At 53.7% G+C, this 21297-nt stretch overlaps 1 protein-coding gene across 2 annotated transcripts; it reads right to left on the reverse strand.

Moving 5' to 3' along the window:
* Window positions 1–953: 953 nt before the first annotated feature.
* On the reverse strand, window positions 954–5198 carry VSX1 (visual system homeobox 1). Of its 2 annotated transcripts, none has more exons than XM_080408261.1 (5): window positions 4654–5198; window positions 4262–4340; window positions 3930–4053; window positions 2826–2994; window positions 954–2185 (listed from the first exon to the last, which is right to left on the reverse strand). In XM_080408261.1, exons 1-5 carry the CDS (start codon window positions 5009–5011, stop codon window positions 1920–1922), a joined length of 996 nt encoding a protein of 331 aa, XP_080264387.1. In that variant the 5' UTR covers window positions 5012–5198; the 3' UTR covers window positions 954–1919. The 2 variants fall into 2 exon arrangements, with proteins under 2 accessions (XP_080264387.1, XP_080264386.1); XM_080408260.1 differs by having other exon boundaries at window positions 2826–3006; window positions 4654–5173.
* Window positions 5199–21297: the final 16099 nt, after the last annotated feature.

The raw sequence follows: 21297 nt of genomic DNA on the forward strand, positions 1-21297 counted from the left end.
AGCCAGCATCCCACTGCTCTCCCCCTGCCCAGCACAGCCTGTGGCTGCCTGTGTGCAAGAAGCCAGGTCCAGCAACAGAAGCAGGGACAGGTGACAGCATTGTTACATGGCCACACCCCCCCGAGCTGTATTACAGAACTTTCCAAATTGGAATTACTCAGATTTTAATAAAACCTTTTGATAATTTTCTGGTTTGTTTGGCTGGTAGATGAAACTGGGGGTGTTCCAGGGGAGCTGTCACAGCATGTGCGTGGGCCAGTTCAGCCCAGCCGTGAGATGAGGAGCCGTCAGAGCCAGGAGTCAGGCAGTTGGGTGGCCGCATGCACTGCTGAGGGTGCTTGGGCAGTTGGGACCACGCGGCTGCTCTGTGTGCCTCCTTGGGAGGCCAGGGTGCCCCCCACGGTACCTCCCACTATGTGCTCACCTAGCCCAAGTGGGCAGCTGCTCCTTGTATTCAACCACAAGGATGTGGCAACACCGGCCCAGCTCCGCACCTTCCAAAGCAACAGGAAGAGCGCACTGCACAGACACTTGAGAGGCAGAGTGCCTGTCCTGCCATCAGGGCAGGAAACATTTCAGTGAAGAACCTCCCACTCAAGCTGTATCGAGGAGGATTTTCCCTAATGCATGGGAGCATGGAGCAACTTTCTTCCTCCCCGCAACTTCCCTCAGGAGCTGGCTGAGTTTCGGATCATCTCCTAACCCATCAGCTGTGGTTTGGCTCTTTGGCTGACACAAATCAATCACCTTCTGGCATGTGTGGGCCACTGGACTAGACCTTAGTTCTGGGGAGATGCATGAGGGCTTGGATTTGCCCCCTTGGAGCAACCACACTGCCTCAGCAGAGCTCTCCGGCCCAGTTTAGGCACGAGGCTGGGGAAGATCTGCTCACAGCTAGCAGCTGCCATGAGAAGTGCCAAAGGAAGGTACAAACTGCAATGCAGAGCATGAAAAGCAAATATACACCACAATTTTATTTATGGATGTGTAATAAATAAATAAATGGCAGACAAAACAGGGAGAGCCACATTCAAAAATCCAGATCACTAAAGTGCTTTCAGACATAAATATAGGATGACCAAGAAACAGCTCTGACATTAACACTTTTTACAGACAATTACAAAATATCTTCTTATGTCAATTCACAAAATTTTTTAGTTGCTCCAGGGTACTATGGCTTGGTTTTAAAAAAGGTCTGTTCTATTATGCATAGTGTAGCAGATAACATTCAAGAGTATACAAAATCATTGCAAAAACAGAAATGTCTTTACCCCCTTCTCCCAAACATGAGTTAAGGAAGCTACACAGTGTAAATCCAGTGATAAGGCTGCATTGGCAGGCCAGATCCTCAGGAGGTATAAATGGGCACGTCCTGTCGGGTTACACCAGCTTGAGGATGAACGCTACCGCATTTAAAAACCCTGCTCTGCTGCTCCTCGAGGTGGAAGAATTGTGTGTTCAAAGTGGAGGGACTCGCCGCACAGGCACTGTGTGGCAGTGGAAGTGCTCGGAGAAGGCGTCTGTGAACTCATGCACCGTCCTTGCACCCGCACACTTGAGAATGGAGCGAATCCCATTGCATTGCTGCTCTGTGTGCTCCTGGGTAGCTGGGAAGCATCCACAGCCCAGAGGGGAAGGGCAGCTCTGCCCCAGCAATGGTCTGTGCTGACCACACTGCAGTCCAGTTATCACACTGCTCCCAGCCCCACTGAGACACCTCTCCCACCCTCCACCCTGGCTCTGCTGAGAAGTGAACAGCTTGAAAGGAGGGGACAAGGGTGTGTGTGTGCCCAGTTTTAAAATGCCCTGAATTCAGATAAAAGTTCAATTATTTAAGAAAAAATATATATATCTCTCAATAAATATTATTATCTCGCCAGGAAGCTGTGAGGTCTGGCCTCCTGCGGGGTGGCCTGAGCTCAGTGGTCCCTGTCGTTCTGCTCCGTGGGGGGGTCCCCGTTGATGCACTGCCTAAGTACACCCCTCTTCTCATGCCTGGCTGTCCTGGAGAGGTCGATGGCTGTGTCCTCCAAATCTTTTGCAGGGCCAAGCTTGTCGGAGCCCCTCTGGGAACTGGCCTGCTTCCCTTTGAGTTCCTCCTCCTCCTGCTCCACTCGCCAGCCATCTGCCAGCTTCTCTTGGCTCTCTGCCTTCCTGTTCACCTCCATGGACTTTTTGTGCATGCCTTGCAGAGGGGAGAGAGCAAAGCCAAGGGCACCGGTTGCTTACATCTGCCTGGGACCACTCAGCATCACCTCCTGCCCTCCTTCTGCTTCCTTCAGCTCTCGCTTGCACCCCAAGGAAAACTCAGGCTAGTCACCAGCCTTTCCCAATCTGGAGCCCTGCTACCTGCACGCTGCAGCCCGAGAGGATGGCTTGCAGTAGAACTGGTCCATACCTCCCCTGCAGCAGGGAAGACAGGGAGAGCAGTGCTGCAACAGCCTGTCCCAGCCTGATGTCAAGCGCTACCTCAGTGTAGGTGAGTATGAGCGGAAGGTAGCTCTGAGGTAGCATTGTCTCCAGTTGGAGGGGAGGGTGATGGCTTCCTAGACACGCTGCAGCTCCCACGATGGCTACTAGCACCAGAAAATGATACCTAACCACGTGCGGGCACCTGTCTGACTCGGCTGTAAAAGGTTTTTCCCTTTCTCAGCTGTTCTTTGCAAGGAGGGAGTGGAAAAGTCAGGGTGCTTGGCAGCCCGCATACAGCTCACGCCGAGGCCCTGTTCATTTCTAGGAAAGGGTGAGGGCAGCCGTATGGAAGACTAAGGGCTGTTTGCTCTGAGGCTGCCCCCCAACCCCCTCAGCCCCAAGCTCCCACTTACCCAGCAGCCACGGGGCGCATGATCCCACCAGCCCGCTCTTGGCAGAGTTGATGATGGACTCGGGCAGAGGGATGGAGTGCCTCACCATGGCCCCATAGAGGCCGTATTCGGCCATCACACTGCTCCGGCCCCAGCACTTCTCCCGCTTCCGCCACTTGGCTCTTCGGTTCTGAAACCAAACCTTCAGGGGTAACAGCCAGGAGAGCATGGAGGGGTGGGATTGGGGAGGAGATGGCCCCCGTGGCCGGGCATCCAGGGCCCGTCGGGCAGAGAGGAGTGTGTGTCCAGGGCAAAGGGGCGGCCGCGTGCGTGGAGGGGTTTGGGCATATGAGCACAGGGTGTGGACACGCAGGTGGCAGTGTGAGGGTGGCCAGGACAGTGTGTGGGGAGGGGGTTCAGGGAGGGCACACACGTGGGTGTCAGTGAGAGAGGGGAGGTGGGGGGGGAAAGGGAGCACACATTACACGAGGCTGATTTTGACACAGGAGCATGATCCCAGCCAAAGTCACCCTAGGCTCCACCTGCCCGCAGGGCCCCTCTGCTGCCTCCACATGGAGCACCAACCTCTCCAGGAAAGGGGGTCCGTAATGCAGTGACCAGTGATGACAGAGGATGCTCAGGTCCCCCTCCTCACCCCCTTCCTGCACTTGAAGGCTCAGGAGGTGTAGCTACAACCTGGCTACTGCCCAGACCACCACCCATTCTTAAGCCAATGAGCTGCTCCACAGCAGGGCAGGATCAGGCTCTAAAATGCCACATGCTCCTCAAAGTGACCAGCTAGTAAGCAAACCAGTGGGAAACGGCTTAGCCCAGCAGCTCCTGAATCGCACTAGCTCCTGCCTGGGTCTCTGGAGGACAAAGCCAAGCTGGTGGCAGTGAGCAGCTGTCGGGGCTAGCTCAGTCCTCTGGTTCTGCATTTCCATTTGGAGCCCGTTTGGAGCCAGGGGGACAGAAGATGAGCTGCCCCCACAAGCACCCCGCTGCATTTCAGTGCCACCACCACATTCCCACCACTTGTACTCACTGACCACAGCGCAGAAGGGACCACTGGGCATCAGTAGCCCACAGGCTCCGCAGGGAGAGGGGCCCATCGCAGCCACCTACCTGTATCCTGTCCTCGGGCAGCTCCGTCTTCACAGCCAGCATCTCCCGGGCATAGACGTCAGGGTAGTGAGCTTCGTTGAAAGCCTTCTCCAATTCCTCCAGCTGGTGAGCCGTGAACACCGTCCTGCCAAGAGGAGAGAGCATCCTGCCACACAGCCCAGAGCCTGCTGGCAAAGCGGCCAGGCCGGCAGCCCCCTCCCCACCGAGGTCTTCCTCCTGAAAATCCCCTCCCCACCCCAGTTGCGGCCCTTCTCCTTCCTCCCCTGGGGACTCCCACCGCCCCAGCCTGGGGACAGAGGTGGGATGGGGACAGCCCTGCTCTTGGGCCCCACCTGTGCCGGCGTTTCTTCCTCTTGATCTGGGCTGCAGACATCTTCAGCTCGCCGGCATCCCCGGACAGGCTGTCCTCGTCTGGCAGCAGCATGCGGGAGGGGGAGAGTCACGTTCCGCCGGCAGCGAGGGGACCGAGCCCAGCGCCCCAGGCAGCTGGGGTCCCCTCCCACGGCAACCGACGGCCGGGCCCCGAGCCCCGCACGGGCGATGCCATCCCAGGAGAGGGGGAGGGGGAGCCCGGGGGGCCAAAGGGGTGGGGGGGGTGGGGGGGGAGGGGAGCCCGGGGCCGACCTCAGCTCGGCGCGGGGGGGGGCGCTCCCCGGGGCCGCTCGGGCAGCGGCTCCAGCCGGGCCCCCCGGTGCGCGGGTGCGCGCCCCCCGGCCCCGCTCACCGGAGATGTTTTCCTTGTGGCGGCGGGCGGCGGGCGGCGGCCCGGGGGGCGGGCGGGGGCCGCGGGCGGGCAGCAGCGGCAGCGGGGCGGGCAGGAGGCAGGGGGCTCCCGGCCCCCCCAGCCCACACAGCAGCCCCAGCCCCAGCCCCAGCGCCCCGCCACTCTCGTAGCCCCCGGCGGCGGCAGCGGGGGGCGGGCCGGGGGGCGGCTGTAGCTCGGCTTCCAGCCCCAGCAAGTCGGTGATGGCGAAGCCCTTGGCCCGCAGCCCCGCGCCGCTCGGTCGCGCCTCCGTCCCCGGGGCCCCCAGGCCCGGCCCTGCCGCCGCGCGTCCCCCCGACGGCTCCGCCCGGCCCGGCATCGCCGCCGCCTGGCCCGGCCCGGAGCGGGGAGCGCCGCCCGCCGCCCCTTTTATCGGCCCGCCGGCCGCCCCGGCTCCAATCACACCGCGGGCCGGCGGGGGGGCCGCTCCCAATCCGCGGATTAACGGCCCCCGGCCCCCCCGCCGCCCCGGCCCCGCGCCCCTCCCCCGGCCCCCCCGGCCACCGCCCCGATCCCCCACCGCCCCCTCTCACCGCCCCTCCCTCTGCTCCCCTCGGCCCCAGCCCCTCGGTCCTCCCCATCCCCTCCCCGGGTCCCCTGGGCCCGCCCCGCCCTCCAGCCCCAGCCACCCCGGGGGTCCTCTATAAGCCCCACTCCCATCCCCGTGGGTTCCCTCCCCGGGTCTTCTGCCCGGACCCCTCTGCCATGTCCCCATGTCCCCATGTCCCCTCCCTAGCAACCCCATCCCACCCTGTGGCCCTTCAGCCCCACATCCCAGACGGGGCGTCCCACCCGGCTATCACTCCCCACAGCCACCATCGCTCAGCACCCCGGGGGTAGGGGGGGCGGGGGGCTGGGGAGCGGGACCCTCCTTGACCCCAGGTGTCCTGCCACTATGGCCACCTCGAGGTGCCTGGCCTCGGTGCTCCCTTTTGCTCCCAGATTCTTGCACCTGGGCTGCAATTCCCCCTCCCCCCCCCATCCCCCCCGGGCCCATCCCTTCATCTGTTGATGGAAACGATTTACAACCGGCTTACATGGGCCGCCTGATCTGGGCCTTTGCTGGACCGTCAGATTAACTGAGGGTCCTTCTGATAAAGATAATTACAAGGGGACTCCGCATTAACTTTGCATTATTAAAGAAAGACCCAAATCTCCCCTCGCAAGCTGTTCCCGGGATTAGCAGAACAATAACTTTCATTTAGGATAATTGCCGTGGCCAGCGCTGGGGGCTGGCGGGGAGGGGGGACCCTCCGGACCCTCCTGCCTCACACCAAGAGAGGCAAGTGGGTGTGAGGGGAGCAGGAGGTGCATGGGCATCATGCTCCCGAAGGCACCAGCTGGGGTCCCCATGGGCTCGGGATGCAGAGGTGCCTGGGGAACCCCCGCCCAGGGCAGCCCCTCATGGAGGAATGGGGCACCCTGGGGTCCCCTCGGGCACCTTTGCTTCACCAGTTTTGCCACAGTTTTGCTCGAATCAGAGACTTTCACTGCTAGGCGGGGAGGATCTGCTACAGTAATTAGAAGCCATAATCCGGCCACCACCCACAACAAATTTCCTGTCCGAGCAGATATTAGTGGATAAAACCCTAATTTTTGACATTGTCCCAGAATCAGCTTGATTTCAGCAGTTTACATTCAGGCTGAGCTGTTGGGAGAGATGATGAAGCCTTAAATATGCATATGGCCTAGGCATTTGGAAAGTTTGGGGATAAAGTGCATATAATTGCTCCTAATCAGTTTATGAAACATAAAAGCTCAAACCCAAGAGAAAGCCGATAGATGCAGAAATGGAAATAGCGATTAAATCTCCCCGTGCTGGCGAGGTGGCCTGGATACGATGGTGCTGCCCAGGGCGGAGGGTGGCCGGTGCAGTGCTACAGGGGACAGGGGCTGCGGCCACTGCTGGGACGGGGCAGTGGGCAGGGTGGGGGGACAGGCCTGCTGCCACCGCCACTCCCCCAGGCATGGTGGAGAGGGGCATCTCCACCGGTCCTTGGACAATAAATGAGTTAAAGGATATCTTGATATATGCTCATCAGATAGGATTAGCCAGGATTAGACTAATCAGTAAATGTTTCTCTGCTCATTATTTTCCAGGGAAGATTTTCAGCTGATTCTCCGACGCCGAAAGATTATTAATCGCTTAAAGAGCAGAACATCAAACATCGCCCCTTGTTCTAATTTCCCCGGGGTTTGCTCCCCTGTCCCTGCCGTGGGCAGGGCACCTGTGCCAGCCAGCTCAGCCGCCCCAGGGAGCCCCAGCATCCAGCCCTTCCACAAGGGCTCCAGCCAGGGTGGCAGGAGACCACGGCACCCCGGTCCCAGTGCAGACCCGTGTTCCAGTGGTGGGTGCCACTTGTGGCCGATGCTGAAGCACCCCCGACCCCTGTGCTCTGCTCCCTGCTGCACTTTGCAGGACTAGGGGCACAGCAAGGTGGGACAGTCTCTGAGGTGTCCCCTCCAGCCTGTGGCTGGTCCAATGCCATGTCAGACACCCACTGTGCCCTGCAGTACCCTACGGGGTGGCATCGTGAGGGGTGGGATAGGTGCCTGGGGCTGTCCCCTTCCAACACCAGGGACAAGCCCTGCAAGTCCTTGGGGGATTACAGATAACACACAACACTTTGGCAGACTCCCCCTCAGCCGACGATGGATCCTGAGGTTTCCCCTGCCTTTGGAGGATGTGAAACTTGGGGAAACCCCGGAAGGATGTGCACTCGCCTTGCGACCACCTGCTGCTGCGATGAGGAACATGTAGCAAGGAGAAGGTATCGAAGGGCCTGGCATAGGGGATTAGTAATGGGATAAAACAGCTTTCACCTCCCTGGTTTAGATATGAATCGGGTCAATAATAAAGGACTATCTGACAGTTTCAAGCAGCTTGGGGTGGAAGAGGCTCCTCTGCTCCTGGCCGGATAGAGAGCCCCGCTCCGATAGCCTGGCCCCTGCCACACACCCCCCCCTCAGACCAGCACCGGCAAGTCCCAGCCCAGTGCTCCCCCGCCGGCTCCATGCCGTGTGCCTCCATCAGATCCCAGAAACCTGGTGCGGGGGTGAGGCTGGAGCCTGGTCCCCAGGGATGATGTTGAAGCCACAGCCCTCAGGTACCTGCTCTGCAGGGCAAACCCAGATGGCTAGCTAGTGGCCACGGTGTGCCTTGCTTGGGTGTAGGGTGGCCCAGGGGTGGAGTGCAGCAGGGTGAGCAGCTGGCTGACGGCAGCACAGGCAATTTGGCAAGGGTGGGAGCTTGGGGGGAAGGTCCCTGCCCCAGTAAGGATGGCCAGAAGGAAAAGGCGTTTTCTTTCACCTCCTCCATGTCCTGCTGGGAGCATGGGGAAGTGATGGCTGTTGTGAAAACACTGCCTCTGACACATGGGTGAGAAGGAGCTAAGAAACAGCCTAGCGCTAGGGGAGAAGGCAGGAAAGTGGGAGGCATTGCAGTGCGGCATGTCCATATTTTGCAAGGCTAAATCCCCACCTCCAAGTTACAGGTGGGCTTCCTCCTCCTGACATGGGTGATGGGATTTTTCTCATTTGGCTGCAGCCAGGGCTGAGCGGTGGATTACCTGTGCGCTCCTGGCCACTTAGGAGTAGGTGTATGTAATGGCCGAATATCCTCTGTTTTGGGGTGATGGATTTGCAGGAGCAGGTGGTATGGCCAGGTTAAGTGAATGGGGAAATCTGTGCTGCCAGCACTACCGGGTGGCGGAAAGTGCTTCATTTCTAGCTTAGGTTCATGCAGGTGAGGCAGAGGGTGTGCAGGGTAAGTGCAGCCACAGTTGGCCACGCGCACCACCTGCTTCGTGCTGCAGTATTGCCAGCCAAGCTTACTACAAGTGCATTGGCAGCCCTAATTTGGTGCTGGGGGGGGTCCCTTTCCGGGTCCCTCTCCACATGCCCCAGAGACATCCCTACTAATTCCTCTGCACAGATTTCTGTCTTAAGGCATTTGCCTTTGATTAAAACCAAAAGAGCAGTCATGGTTTAAGTGAAGTTTAAGAGCAAACCGTGTGCCAATGCACAGGGTGCTCACATCTGGAGTGTCACAGATTTAATCAAACTGCTGGGAAGTGCCGCACACAGACAGCTGTCACAGCAGCCTGGAGCTCATCACCTAATTAATTCCTAGCCAAACACTGGGCAAACAAATGACCATCAAGGTGCTACACCTACAACTTTGACTAGAGGCATGACTGGCCATCTGTGAGCCAGCAGAGATCATCGCCTGGTGTAACTCCAGGAGCTATAGGTGATGCAGTCTATGGAAAGCCCTGTCCCTGCTCCTAGGGAGGAGACCAGGGCTTGTCCCAGAGGTTTGAACCCTTAGGTGATATATATGGGAACACTAGAGACAGGGTGTTTGGGAAGAAACTCAGGCAGAGCAGGCATCACAGCCGTAGCTCTGATTTCTGGCTGCTCCTTCAGCCAGTGCTTTTTGCTTCCAGTCCACTTTGTTGTTGCTTTCTAGTCCCCTTTACCCTCCCATCTGACGTCACCACAGGCAACCCCCTCCCGTGCGAGAGCCGGGCCGCAGCCCTCCCCAGGGATGCTCTGCCCAGCGGTACCCGAGGTCCTGTGGCCACCTTAGGTCCTGGGCAAACTCCGTTTGCTTCCGCAGCCTCCTGCAAACCTGGGCAATGGCAAAACTGGGCAGGTCCAGGCTTGGCTCTCCTTGGTGCTCATTCACAGCTCATTAAAGCTAATTGAAATGACTACCAGAGCTGGGTCTATGTGGGTGCTTGGAAGTCCTGGGCACACAGCACAACTAGGCTGGGAATATCCAACTGTGAGGAGCCCCAAACTAGCCGATGGACTGTCCACTCCAATTAGCCCCACAAACGCACTATTGTTCCTCCGCACTATGCTTGTCTGATTACTTTATCTTATTATTTTTTGATCATTCCTCCAAAATGTGCTAATTAAACAGAAATCATCAAGTCAATTAGAGAAACACTCATTAAAGCAGAAAAGAAAAGAAAATATCAGCAGAAGAAAAACGGCTGTGAGGCTTCCAAGCACGCACAATAGCTGCCACATTCATTAAATCAGCATCTCCCAAAAGAGGGGTAGACATTGTCCCACTAGGGTACATGCCCTGGAAATGAAACTTCCCAACCAATGGAGTCAGATTTCTTATTCTTCCTTTCTTTCTTTCTTTCTTTCTTTCTCTCTTTCTTTCTTTCTTTCTTTCTTTCTTTCCTTCTTTCCTTCTTTCCTTCTTTCCTTCTTTCCTTCTTTCTCTCTTTCTCTCTTTCTCTCTCTCTTTCTTTCTCTCTTTCTTTCTCTCTTTCTCTCTGTCCCTCTTCTTTCTTTTCCCTCTTTTCTTTTCCTGCTTTCCTTCCTTCCTTCTTTTATAATGGAAAAACAGCATTTCACCACCACTTCAGGTTTCTTTTACATTTGGGAGAACAGAGAGTTATTTGGTCCCATGAAGGTCTCGACCCAAGGACAATGAAACCTCCTGGAAGATTTTTACTGACCTTAGTGGGTTTGGAACTGAACTTTGAATCTTAACTTCCAGACTGGAAGATTGTCAGCCAGTTTCTTCATTCAGATGTTCGGCCTTCAATCAAATAATGGCATGATGTGAAAATAAGTTAAAAAAAGTTAAAGCCCAGAAAAGTCTTTCAGACTATCTCCACTGACATCTGCAGTTTTAGCATTTGCCATCTAGATGGGGGAGCTTGCTGTGCATTAGCCAGGAGGATGTCGGCAGTGATGGGATCTGTGCACCCTGTGGAATGGGCAAGGGGAAGGGAAGGGACCTGCCCATGGCCAGGCAGCAGGGCAGGGGCAGAGCTGGGAGCCAAATCTTGCCGAATCCTAGCACAGGCATCTTATCCAGGTGCCATGGGCGTTGTTGCTACTGCTTTCCAACTGCAAGGGCTGTTGGAAAAGCTCAGAGACAATGGTGTTAGTTTAGAAGCCACCGGTCCCAGGAGGTGCAGGAGTGATGGAGAAGTGCCTAGGCTGCAGATGGTCCTCATGAGAGAACTGCTTGCCCTTCTGGTGATCTGAAAGTTGGGTTTTCCCTGCCTCACCTCTTCTCACCTCACCACCTTTTTCCCTCCCAGACACCCCTACCTACGCAGCCTGCAAGGCACCCCTCTCTAAGTGCCTGCCCAGTGCTCATTGTCACAACGTCTGAACCTCTCTCTGCATTTTCTTCTTTCTGCTGACTTCCATGGCTTTCCCGGCTCCCAGCCCAGGAGCATGGTCTGCCCCCAGGCAGCACCTTCTCTGCATTCACACCCAGCACTTTGCCAAGCAGAAGCCTCCTGGAACAAATGCATCCCTTCCCACCTCCCTGTCCGGACCCGCAGCAAGCTGGACACAAGTGGCTGGCCCCACAGTACAAAACACAGGGAAAAAACACACACCCACACACAAGGAAACAAAACACATGAACAAAATGCACAAGCAAACTCAGGGAAATCCAGGAAAATGTGAAACAGTGATGTCAGTATTTCTAATGTATCTCCATTGGCAGTAGAGAAAGAGGGATGCCACTTTATTCTGACCCCAGAGTGGTGGACAGTCCAGCTCAGCTCTGACTGAAGGTGTTGCCCAGCCTTTGCATTTCCAAACCAGTTCAGCCATGCCTCATCATAAGCGCTATGCTATGAGACTTGACAGAATTACTTCTCCTTTAATTAATCTCCAAGTTTGCTATCTGAGTGCCGTGCCATATGGTATTGATTTTTCAGCTCGGTATGACAGCACTTGCCATGAAAGAAGTGAACCTAATTAAAGCAGAGGACACCACACGCGCAGGCGGCTACTCTCACTCTTCCCTTTAATACCACCTCCGAGACGGGCTCTCCTGAATGCAAACAGGTGCCGAGTGCGGCGCCTCTGCTTGGAGGTGAACCTGGCTGTGCAAAGAGGTCCGGGTCCCTTCCTCAGCACCAGCCCGGGCTGGGTCAGCAATGTGGCTCTGGGGCCGCCGTGACAAGTGATACCCTAAGCTTTGCCATCTCTCTGCACTCTGCAGCCAAGCGGGGAGGTGGTGTTGGCAGAAGGGCTGGGAGATTTTGGAGCATGGCTTCCCAACACCACGCAACGTCTCCATTCCTTTTCAGACAGAGCAGGTAATTCATTAATGGATTTTACAGACACACACCCTCCCCCCCAATTAAGGACTGGACTCCCTCCCAAGAGACATAAACCAGTGTCTTTTTAGCTAAAGAGACTGGCGTGTGGCTGTCTCTCAGAGCCCACCTGGAAGCATACAAGCAAATGACCCTGTGCTGAAGCAATCTTGTCCCAAACAGACCCTCTAAAGGACATGCAGAAGTAACAGAAAACTAACATAAAATGTATCCCCGTGCATGGGTCCCCTCGTACGAGCAGAGCCAGACGTGCTTGGCCATCTCACCTTCACAGGCAATCATGTTATTTGGTGTTAGAAATATAAGAGGTAGGGTTCCTGCAGCTCGCTTCAACCATTTTACTTGACCCTGCAGGAAAGCTCTTCATGCCCAGCTTCCCTCCACGCTCCCAGGGACACATTTTTTGTGCTTTCACACTGCGTTCTGCAATTTTCTTCTCAGATGCAGAAAGAGCAGCTTTCGACATGCACAGACTTCCCCCTGCCTGCTTCTCCTGCCACAGCTCAGCCCTGCTCTCACCAATATCACTTCTGAGCCACCTTTTCCTGTTCTTTTCTCTTCAGCTCCTTCATTGGCAGCACCTAGTTGTAAAATATGTACAATTTTCTTGTGGGATTAATTTTTCCTGTATTAAAGGACAGATTTTAGCACAAAGGACTTTCCACTTTTCCCACCAGCTCCCAGTCTTTGCTTTGACATGACTCCTCCAACACAGCCAAGGCAGACCTTGATGCCAAAAGGGAACATATTGTCCAAAATGAACAGATTGAATATTGCCAGCAATGAACAGTTACTTAATGACCTCAACTAAGGACTTATATTATTGGTATTGACACACTCTGGGAAAAAAAGAAGGAGGAAAAGGATTCAGAGGAAGAAATAAACCTCTCCCTTGCAGGATCACTGTCTGCAGTCTTCCCTTCCCAAGGCAGCTTGAGGTTTCACTGGTTTTTGGTGGTAAAATAAATGTATTTTCTTCCTATTTAGAAATGGCATTGAAGGCTCTTTTTTCCTTTTGCTGGGTACCTAGAAAGGTTCAGGTTTCACCAGGGAAGAGTTGCCTGGTTATCGGTTTCCTTCAGCATCCGCCCCTTACCCTCCTGTGAGGCTGCTGCAGGCTCAGCCAGCCAAAGAGCTCTCCAGCCCCCTGGGAGATGAACCTACGGTGGCAGGAGCAGAAAGCCTGGGCAATTCGCTCCCCTCTGCTCTTGTTGCCTTTTCCAGACCGGGGCAGGAAACCTCTGCACCAGCTCCACTTCGGGGTTCTCGCTGCCTGGGCACAGCAGAGCATCCTTGGGGGTGGATGCAGCCCACACAGGAGGGGACTCGCCACTGAGGGGGTACTGCCCCCACTACCCCTTACTCTTGTTGGCCATCCCAGCACCACTATGGTCTGGAGCACACACCAGCGGGTTACCCACACCTCCGCTCCTGGCTAGGAGCCCATGGCCCATCCTTCCCTCTCTCTTTAAGTGACCCTCCTATTGTTTCTTTAGCTCACGAGGGGGGATGTAACGAAGAGCGAAGAGTGCCACAGCCCTGTGTGGTGCCTGAGTGCTCATTTGTTTGGCAAAGGAGATGGTCAGGCCAGGGGAAGCCCTGAGAGCACCAGCATGAACCACGGCAGGCATGAGCGGCACAGCAGGCTGCAGGGCAGCCATCCCCAGGGGCAACCTGAGAAAAGAGGCAATTAGCCAGCCCCTCACCAGCACAGCGGGAGCAGTTCAAGGGGAAAGAAAAGCCGAGCTCTGGTGGTAATGACATTTTTCCACATGGGTAAATGCATTGATCTGTGACAAACAATACCAGGCTGTGCCTCTGGCTGTGGTGCAGGGGAGAAGGGATGGGAGAGCTTCCCCATGCATGATGTTAAGAGGCAGAAGTTTCCCAGCTTCTCTGCAAGAAGCTGGACATATGTGGAGGATGGGCCCCTAAGGATGTGCCTCCAGTCCTTGGTGAAACCACAGCCCAGGCCTCGCCCAGGGATAGGCTTCCCCAAAGGTGCCAGGAGCTCCTCTTTAAAGGCAAGTGCAATGCAGGTGAGCCTCATGCACGATCCCATCCCCAGGAAGTCCTGCAGAGCGGAAAAGCAGGGTACAGACCACTCGAGCAAAGCTTGGTGACAGAGCTACCCCTGGGTAAAACACCTGTTCATTGAGGCTAAAACAGTGACAATTAAACCTGCTTCTGTCACTGACACCCGAAATCATCAGTGTAGCCTTAGCTGCCTTTACCCACTCCCTGCAGGGCCATGACTGCGGGCACATCCCACGCTTGTAGAGCACCTGATCGAAGTGAGCATGTGGCTAACACCTCAGCCGATGCCTGGGCTGGGGTGTCTCTCCCAGGGCAATTCCTCTGGGAAAAGCCCAAGCCATCTAAATGCTGAACCCTGGCAGAGCTGGACCTCTGCTTTCCTTGGAGCAGTTCTTCCTACATCCCCACTTCTGAAAATAGCCAGGTGACCACATATAAATACCGCTGTTCAGACGGAGGATGTGGGAAGTCCCAGGAACCTCATACATCCTATGGACTGGGCATCATGTGTGTCTAAGAACAAACATATAGGAGTGTATTATTAGTGTCTTGTCATCAAATGGGCAAAGTGGTTTAGGAGAGCACAGGGCAAAGCACGCATCCTGCCCGAAGAGCTTAACTTCTAAGCTTTAATCAGAAGAATTAGGGCTTTACTTTGGCTCTAATTTAATCAGAATGAATAGCGGAGGTGGTCGTGCCATTTCATGGGCAGGGTGCTATCTGCTCGGGGCATTCCCTCCTGCCTTGCGTTCGCCAGGCAGCACCCCTGGGTGAGCAGGGTCTGACCGCCGGTGACAGGCACCGTCCCCATGGCCACAGCTCAGGTCTGAGTGCCTCGGGCAGGACAAAAGCCCCGTCGGCCCTGAGGGAGCTGCCTGGGCTGGCTTTGCCCTCTGGCTGGAGGCTCAGCTCTAGGTGGGCCCCTCACCCTGGGTGCCCGAGGTCTCAGCTACCTGGAAACACGTGCAGGCATCTGATGGCAGCTCCAGCAGGTCTCCCACGTCTCTGCTCACTCAGCACTCTCCTTTGGGCTGGAGCCATCAGGAAGCGGCCCCTGATGATCATTTTATTGCCAGCTGGACTGTAGCCTGGGACCTGGTTTAGCCCAGCTTCCAGCACTCGTGCGGTCACATGGCCGTTCCGTGGGTGTAGCACAGTTGCACCAGGTCTCCCAGCAGCAACAGTGAGTGTAAAAGGAGATCTGCTCCCTTCGCAGCAGGCCTCTCCGCTGATGCCAGGGGGGCTGCAGACGCCTTGGCAATGGGGACCTGTGCATGGGGAAAGGGCTCAAGGCCAAATCCAGGGTGGGTGCTGCTCTTCCCCACAGCTCAGCACCTGCCTCACCCACCACAGTGTCATGGCATCACTTTCTCTTCCTTTTTAACTGCAAAATGGCACTGTGGGGAGCAACATTTCACCTGAAAAGCTCCAATTCAAGGCAAAGAGCCAGAGGCTGTGACTGGTTAGAACAAACTGCCCTATCCTTCTGATGTGAGCTGCAACGGTCCAAGGCTTTTGTCACTCACCTCCTTCCACCTTTTTTTGACACTCTCTGCTGTTCACTTTTGCACGGAAGCAAGTGCATCCCTCATTGCAAAGCTGGACCCCAGCTGTCCTGGGCTCAGTGCCACCCCACCACCCTCCTCCTCCCGACCATGGCAGCAAGCAAAGACCAGGCACATGCACTGCATGCAACCCTCATCCCAGCACCTCTCACTCCTCCTTGCTGCACTTCCAGACCACAGAAGTGGCTCAGATCTTCCTGAGCAAAATCTAATCAGTCATGTGCAAAAAAATGGAGGGAGAAAGGAAAGCCCTGACCGTATTTTTAAGTAATACCAAAAAGCTGTAAGTATGTGGTTGGCCTGCTTGTTCTTACTGCCTGGGATCAGCCCGATTATTCAGGGATTCATTTTTATTTCTGAGTTTTATTTTTTCTCATTTAACAGCTGCACATTAATAAAAACTCCATTTATTGGAGGATTTGGCTGGGATTGCTATAATAAAATAGAAGGATTTGTGCCGGGCACTAAAAGAACTCTGCAAAAAGTAGTGTTTTTCCAGTGATTAGGAGCGCTGGAACATATTGTTTTGCTGTGTAGCCCCGTCACCACTGAGGATGGTGACAGATGTCTTCTGTTAATGTTGAATGATTAAATGCCATTTCTGAAGCCACTCCCTAGCTGTAGCACGGTGCTGCTTCACCCACACAATCTGCCTTCAATCTGTTCCCTTTGCCAAGAGCATCCCGCCCTGCTGGCTGTCAAGAAGCCCCCATGACAACGTGGGCTGCGCACCATGCCCCAGGGCCAGCCCACCTCCAGTCAGTGTCTGGACATCAGCCACTCGGCCACCCTGGAAGGACCAGGTTGACGGTCATCGCAGCTCAGAGATGGAGGACGTGGCCAGTGGAAGCAGAGAGACAAGTACAGCTCTTGGGCTTCTCCTCCTGTGGTGGTGTCCTTCCTCGGCACCACTAGCACGGGTAGGTTTGGTGGGAAATGTGAGGCCAGCCCAAGGTATCACTATTCCGGCTCTGTCCACTGCTCTGCTAAAAGAGGTGTGTGTCCCTGCACACCTGCCTCTCTCCTATCCACAGCCCACCGCTTGTGTCAGCAGGGGCTTCCTCAATCCGATTTTTGACCATTGCCTTTGAGCATGGCAAAGAACATCCCAGTTGGGGTGTCTGCATAGCCGTGCCCAGCTGCACTGGGAGCTCCACAAGCCCTCTAGCACCAGCTTACAGTTGCTGTTCACTGTCCCCAACCTATCTCCTTTTACTCTCTTGTTCTGCTAAACCATTGAAGCCCACAAACCGCAGCCTGCTCTACCCAAAGCCAGGCAGGTAACAGCTCTGGGGAAAAAAGTGTCTCTGCCCAGGAGAAGACGGGTGGACTGGCAGTGAGGTGGAAATGGTGGCTTACTGCTCCCCACATGAAATTTAGCAAACAGCGATGCTCCTCTTCCAAAAGCCTGCTCCAGCCTCGGCAAACCCACACAGAGATACCCAGAGAGATGCATGTGTGCACGCACACACACAGACACGCAGATCCTTGATCAGAACATCTGTATCCCCTGGAAGCATGTTGTCTTTGCAAAACCATTATCTGTTCGGCATCTGTTGCAATGACCTACTCCAGCGACAAGTCGCACACACACCACTTCTGGCCCATGCACAATGTCCCGGTCCCAACGTGGCGCAGAGGACAGATAAGGTTGTTCCTCCAAACAGAGCTGATATGGTGGGGGAAGGGAGGAGCTGGCTGGGGAGAATCTGGCCATACACGTGCATTCACACATGTCGCCGCAAGTCCAGTCAGCCACGGAGAGAAAATGGCAGGGGGCACCTGGGCAGGCTGGGAGGTGCAGAAAGATGCTAAGGAGGGGGATGCCCACTTGGGAAGCCAAGCTGCTGGGAAACCGAGGGAAAGTTGGGAACCGCATGCTATCTGCAAACAGCACCCTTCTGCCTGCCTCTCTTCCCTCCATTCACTGCTCTGTGTGCACCCCGTGGATTCAGGGGTGGTGGCCCCCCTTGTCTGAGAACCAAGTGCCACTGAAGACATCATTCCCTGGGCTGCAGCGACCTGTCTGCATAAGGTGGCTCTTCTGCAGAGTGGCAGGAAGCAGGAGGGTGACGTGGTGCCAAACAGCAAGAGGCCCAAATTGACTTATTTCTACCACATCTCCTTTAAAATAATATGAAACCTGCTGTCACTCGCTAATCCATCAGCTTGACAGGTCAAGTAAAAGCAGGTTGTCCACTCGCTTTCACTTGTCTCGCAACTTGATCTCTGTGCTAAATTACAAGTTGATAATGGGTTCCCATTAATTATTGATTTTCCAGATAATACTTGTTAAAGTAGAATTAACGCTATTGTTTCTGAACAAATACTGCCCAAATACTGTGTTTAGCGGGCTTGTAATCAGCTTTACCCACTTCTCCTCTAATCTGATTGAAACAGATTTCCTACCAAATCTTTTTTATCATTTTGTTGATATTAAAAGGTCACATATTTATGCCTACCCAAAAGTTTAATTTAAGTTACTACGATTGATTATCGCTATGTGTTTGTGCACGAATAGCAGGGTGCTGATAGAAGCAATTTTAATTTAGCTTGGGAGCGAAGAAGCAGAGAGAAAACTGAAGTACACTTCCCATGGCATTCAGTGAGTGATGTTAGGCATTGTACATTTTAGCTTATTTTCCCAAGCCCTATATTATGATTCTGTTCATCATAATGCCTTTTGACCCGCTGCATTTACTCCATCATAATTATCCTTTAATACTCTTATAAATGAACTTTTAGCTTATCTTCCGTTAATTCTCAGAACAAGCAAAGCACACACGTAACAAACAAAGCCATCTAAATAAAGTGTTTAACCCTTTTGGTGGCTTCCCCTGATTATTCAAAGGTGGGCTGTGTGCTTAAGGGGTAGGTGGCTTAATTACACTTCCTCTCATGAGGTGCAGAGCGTGTGATGGCATTTCAGCCCCTCTTCAAGCCAAGCCCCATTGAATGACTCTCTGAAAAACAAAAGCAATGAATTAAAACCAAAGCAAAACTAGCTGGCAAGAGTTTCACAGATCAGCCTGGGATTTCTCCAGTGTTGGGCAGCTGCCCAAGCCATAGGACCTGAGATGAGCTAGTTAGAAAGGGAAGGTGGAGGCACTTGTCTCAAGCACTTGAGAGGCTTCAGTTGGATTTCCAGCTTGGCCATGAGCTCTCAGTGAGCCCTTGGACAGCTTGGCTTTCTAGGACATGGAGGGAACACCCCTGCCAGGTCTGTCCTGTGTACCTGCCTCTTGGAGCAGAGACCATTTTTCACAAGACAGCCACCAAAGAGCTCACAGTACTAAACACCAGATCATCTTCCACCTTGGTTCTCCTCCACAGCCATGCTCAAGCCATGGTGGCAAATGGGGGTGCACCAGCTTGTTCCGCTTACTGTGTTTCAGAGTTTGGTACATAATCACATCTCAGCTACAGTCTCAACAAAGGTTTCTATAAATACAAATATTCCAGCAGCACAGTATCTGAAGAGCACAAGACCAGCACTGGTTTGCAGCTGTAGCTGGGTGCAGGCAAGACCCTGCAGACTGGACTGGAGACATCATCTGCCAGCAGAGTCGTCCTTGTCCTTCATAACCCAGGAGGGACAAGAGCCTCCCGTGCTCCCAGAGCCTTGGACATTCGCCACTGACCTGGCATGTCAGACTCTCTCAAACTCTTCTGCAGATGGTGAAGCTGCAACCCATCTCTGCTGTGACCTGATTTCCCTGACCTGCCTTGCGGCGAGTGCGTGGTAGCTGGCAGCGGCCAGTGCCTGCCTCCCGATCCCAATCCTGAGGCGGAGGGCAGGTGCCTGGGCACCCACCACCCAGGCATCCCTGCTGCCCGTGCATTTCTGAGTGTCCCAGGTGGGGACAAGACCAGCAAGGGATCTGTGGCACCATGAGGAGTCACCTCCTCGGCAGTAGGTGCCTGCTGCTGCTAGCCATGCAATCGCAGCTCCTCTTGCCGCGGTAACTCCAGTCTCCTTCCTGTGGTTATTTATTAACAGTATGACAAGCAAAGCAAGAGAAGGTCCCTTTCCCAGAGAATCTGCTAAACCTGGACATACAAGGGCATAGAAATGGAGCATCATTTTCCCTGAAGGAGCTGAGACACAGGTGTTAAAGATCAGATCCAACACAGGCTTTAGCTGCCTGGGGTTCAGACTTTAGGTGTCTATGTGCAACCCTGCAAACCTTGAACATCTCCCAGGCAGCTGGTCAGCCTGAGTGGGCACACATTTTCCCAGGACACATGACAGTGAAGTCCTGCAGGCAGAGTGAGGAATGGAGATGGGTAGATGCTTCACCCACCAGGCTGTTGTCCTAAAAGGGCTCCACATACAGCAGGGACCCATCTGCTTCAGCATTTCCTTCCCCACACGTGTCCCGCATCTGCCCGCGCTGACACAAACTGCTTTCGTTGTCCATCAGTTCACCGGAGAGTCTCCCACCTGCATAATGCAAAGGTAGCTAGAGGGCAACTCATTAGAGACAATTCCTAAGATCCTCTTTTATAGACTGGGTAAACTCTGCAACTTGTCAGTGAAAATCAAACAGATTTTCATGGAAATCTGGTAATATTCAGTGAAAAGCTGTTAGCGTGCATAATGAGAAAATACCTAATTCTCCCAAAGAAGGTTTTATGCCCATAAGTGCATCTACAATAACCTGGAAGGGTTAGATTATAGCTAGTAATGTCACACAGACCTCTAAAGGAGATTAACTCAGGAGTTTTGTTATTAAAGGTGTACTGTTTGTAAGTCTAACTCCACTATAGCGATGGATACTAAACAGTGCTACAAAAGGTTAACAGCCCTGAGCGGCTCTGCGAGACAACTTGCCCACATTGGTGCATGTTCCGATAAAAAAAGATCTCAATAAATGACAAATGGAACAGCCGTCCTATTCAGTCCCCAGCCTGTCTTACTTGCTCTCTAATATTATTTGCCTTCATGAAATCCTGTTATAGTCTTTTCCCTGGTTTTGCCAGCAAGACGATGATTCTTTCAAAGTCACGGGGCTGGTATCTCAGCCGCTGTGGACTGACCCAGCTTTGGCAGCTAATGGGACTACGCTGACTTACATCAGCTGGGAATCTGGTTGCTCCCCTGCTTCACGTGGAATGGACTCACAAAGATTATCAGTTAGCTTTAAGACTATCATGTTTTTATTGTAAGGAAATCACTCTAAAAGCATTTTTCCCTATTTGGTTTTTAAGAATCCAATCTGCTGCTGTAGCTTAAGGACAAATAATTTCACGATTATCACCAGCAGAGCCAAGGCCAACCTGAGAAATTGTTATTTATTTCCTGATAACATAATCCATATTCCACAGAATTTACCATGTGAAATATACTCCTGTGTAATACCAAAGTGTTAGTGGCACAGAGTAAAACGACAAGCTGGTTTGAAATGCAGAGATTTTGAAGGAAAAGATACAAAATCACATAATGCAGCTCCATAATCGTTTGACAATAAATGATCCTTTTATCCGATTATTATTTCAGTTGCGTGTCTTTAATAACATGCAGCAGTTACCCATTCCCCAAAGCATCTGAACAACAGTTATGATCAGAGCGTGGTGGCCTGTAGCAGGAAAGCGGGGTCCTGGTCCTTCATTACACCACACACAGCCTGAGCTCCTTAAATCTTAGGACCATCAGTGGGAAGAGACATAGGATTACATCATTAATTGCTTTAAACTGCAGCAGCTCCAATGAAGTCGTTGCACCAGTGGTTACCAGCTGGCAGGCAGGAAATGGCAAGGACCGATACGAGAATACAAAGACAGCATCGAAAAGGACTGTGACCAATACAGCCAAAGAAAGTAAGGAGGAAGTCTCTACATTTACTAAGAGCAAACATGATCTCCTGCTTGTTAGCTAGCTTTCCTAC

The sequence above is a fragment of the Falco punctatus genome (assembly GCF_963210335.1).
Source record: "Falco punctatus genome assembly, chromosome: 12".
NCBI classification, from domain to species: domain Eukaryota; kingdom Metazoa; phylum Chordata; class Aves; order Falconiformes; family Falconidae; genus Falco; species Falco punctatus.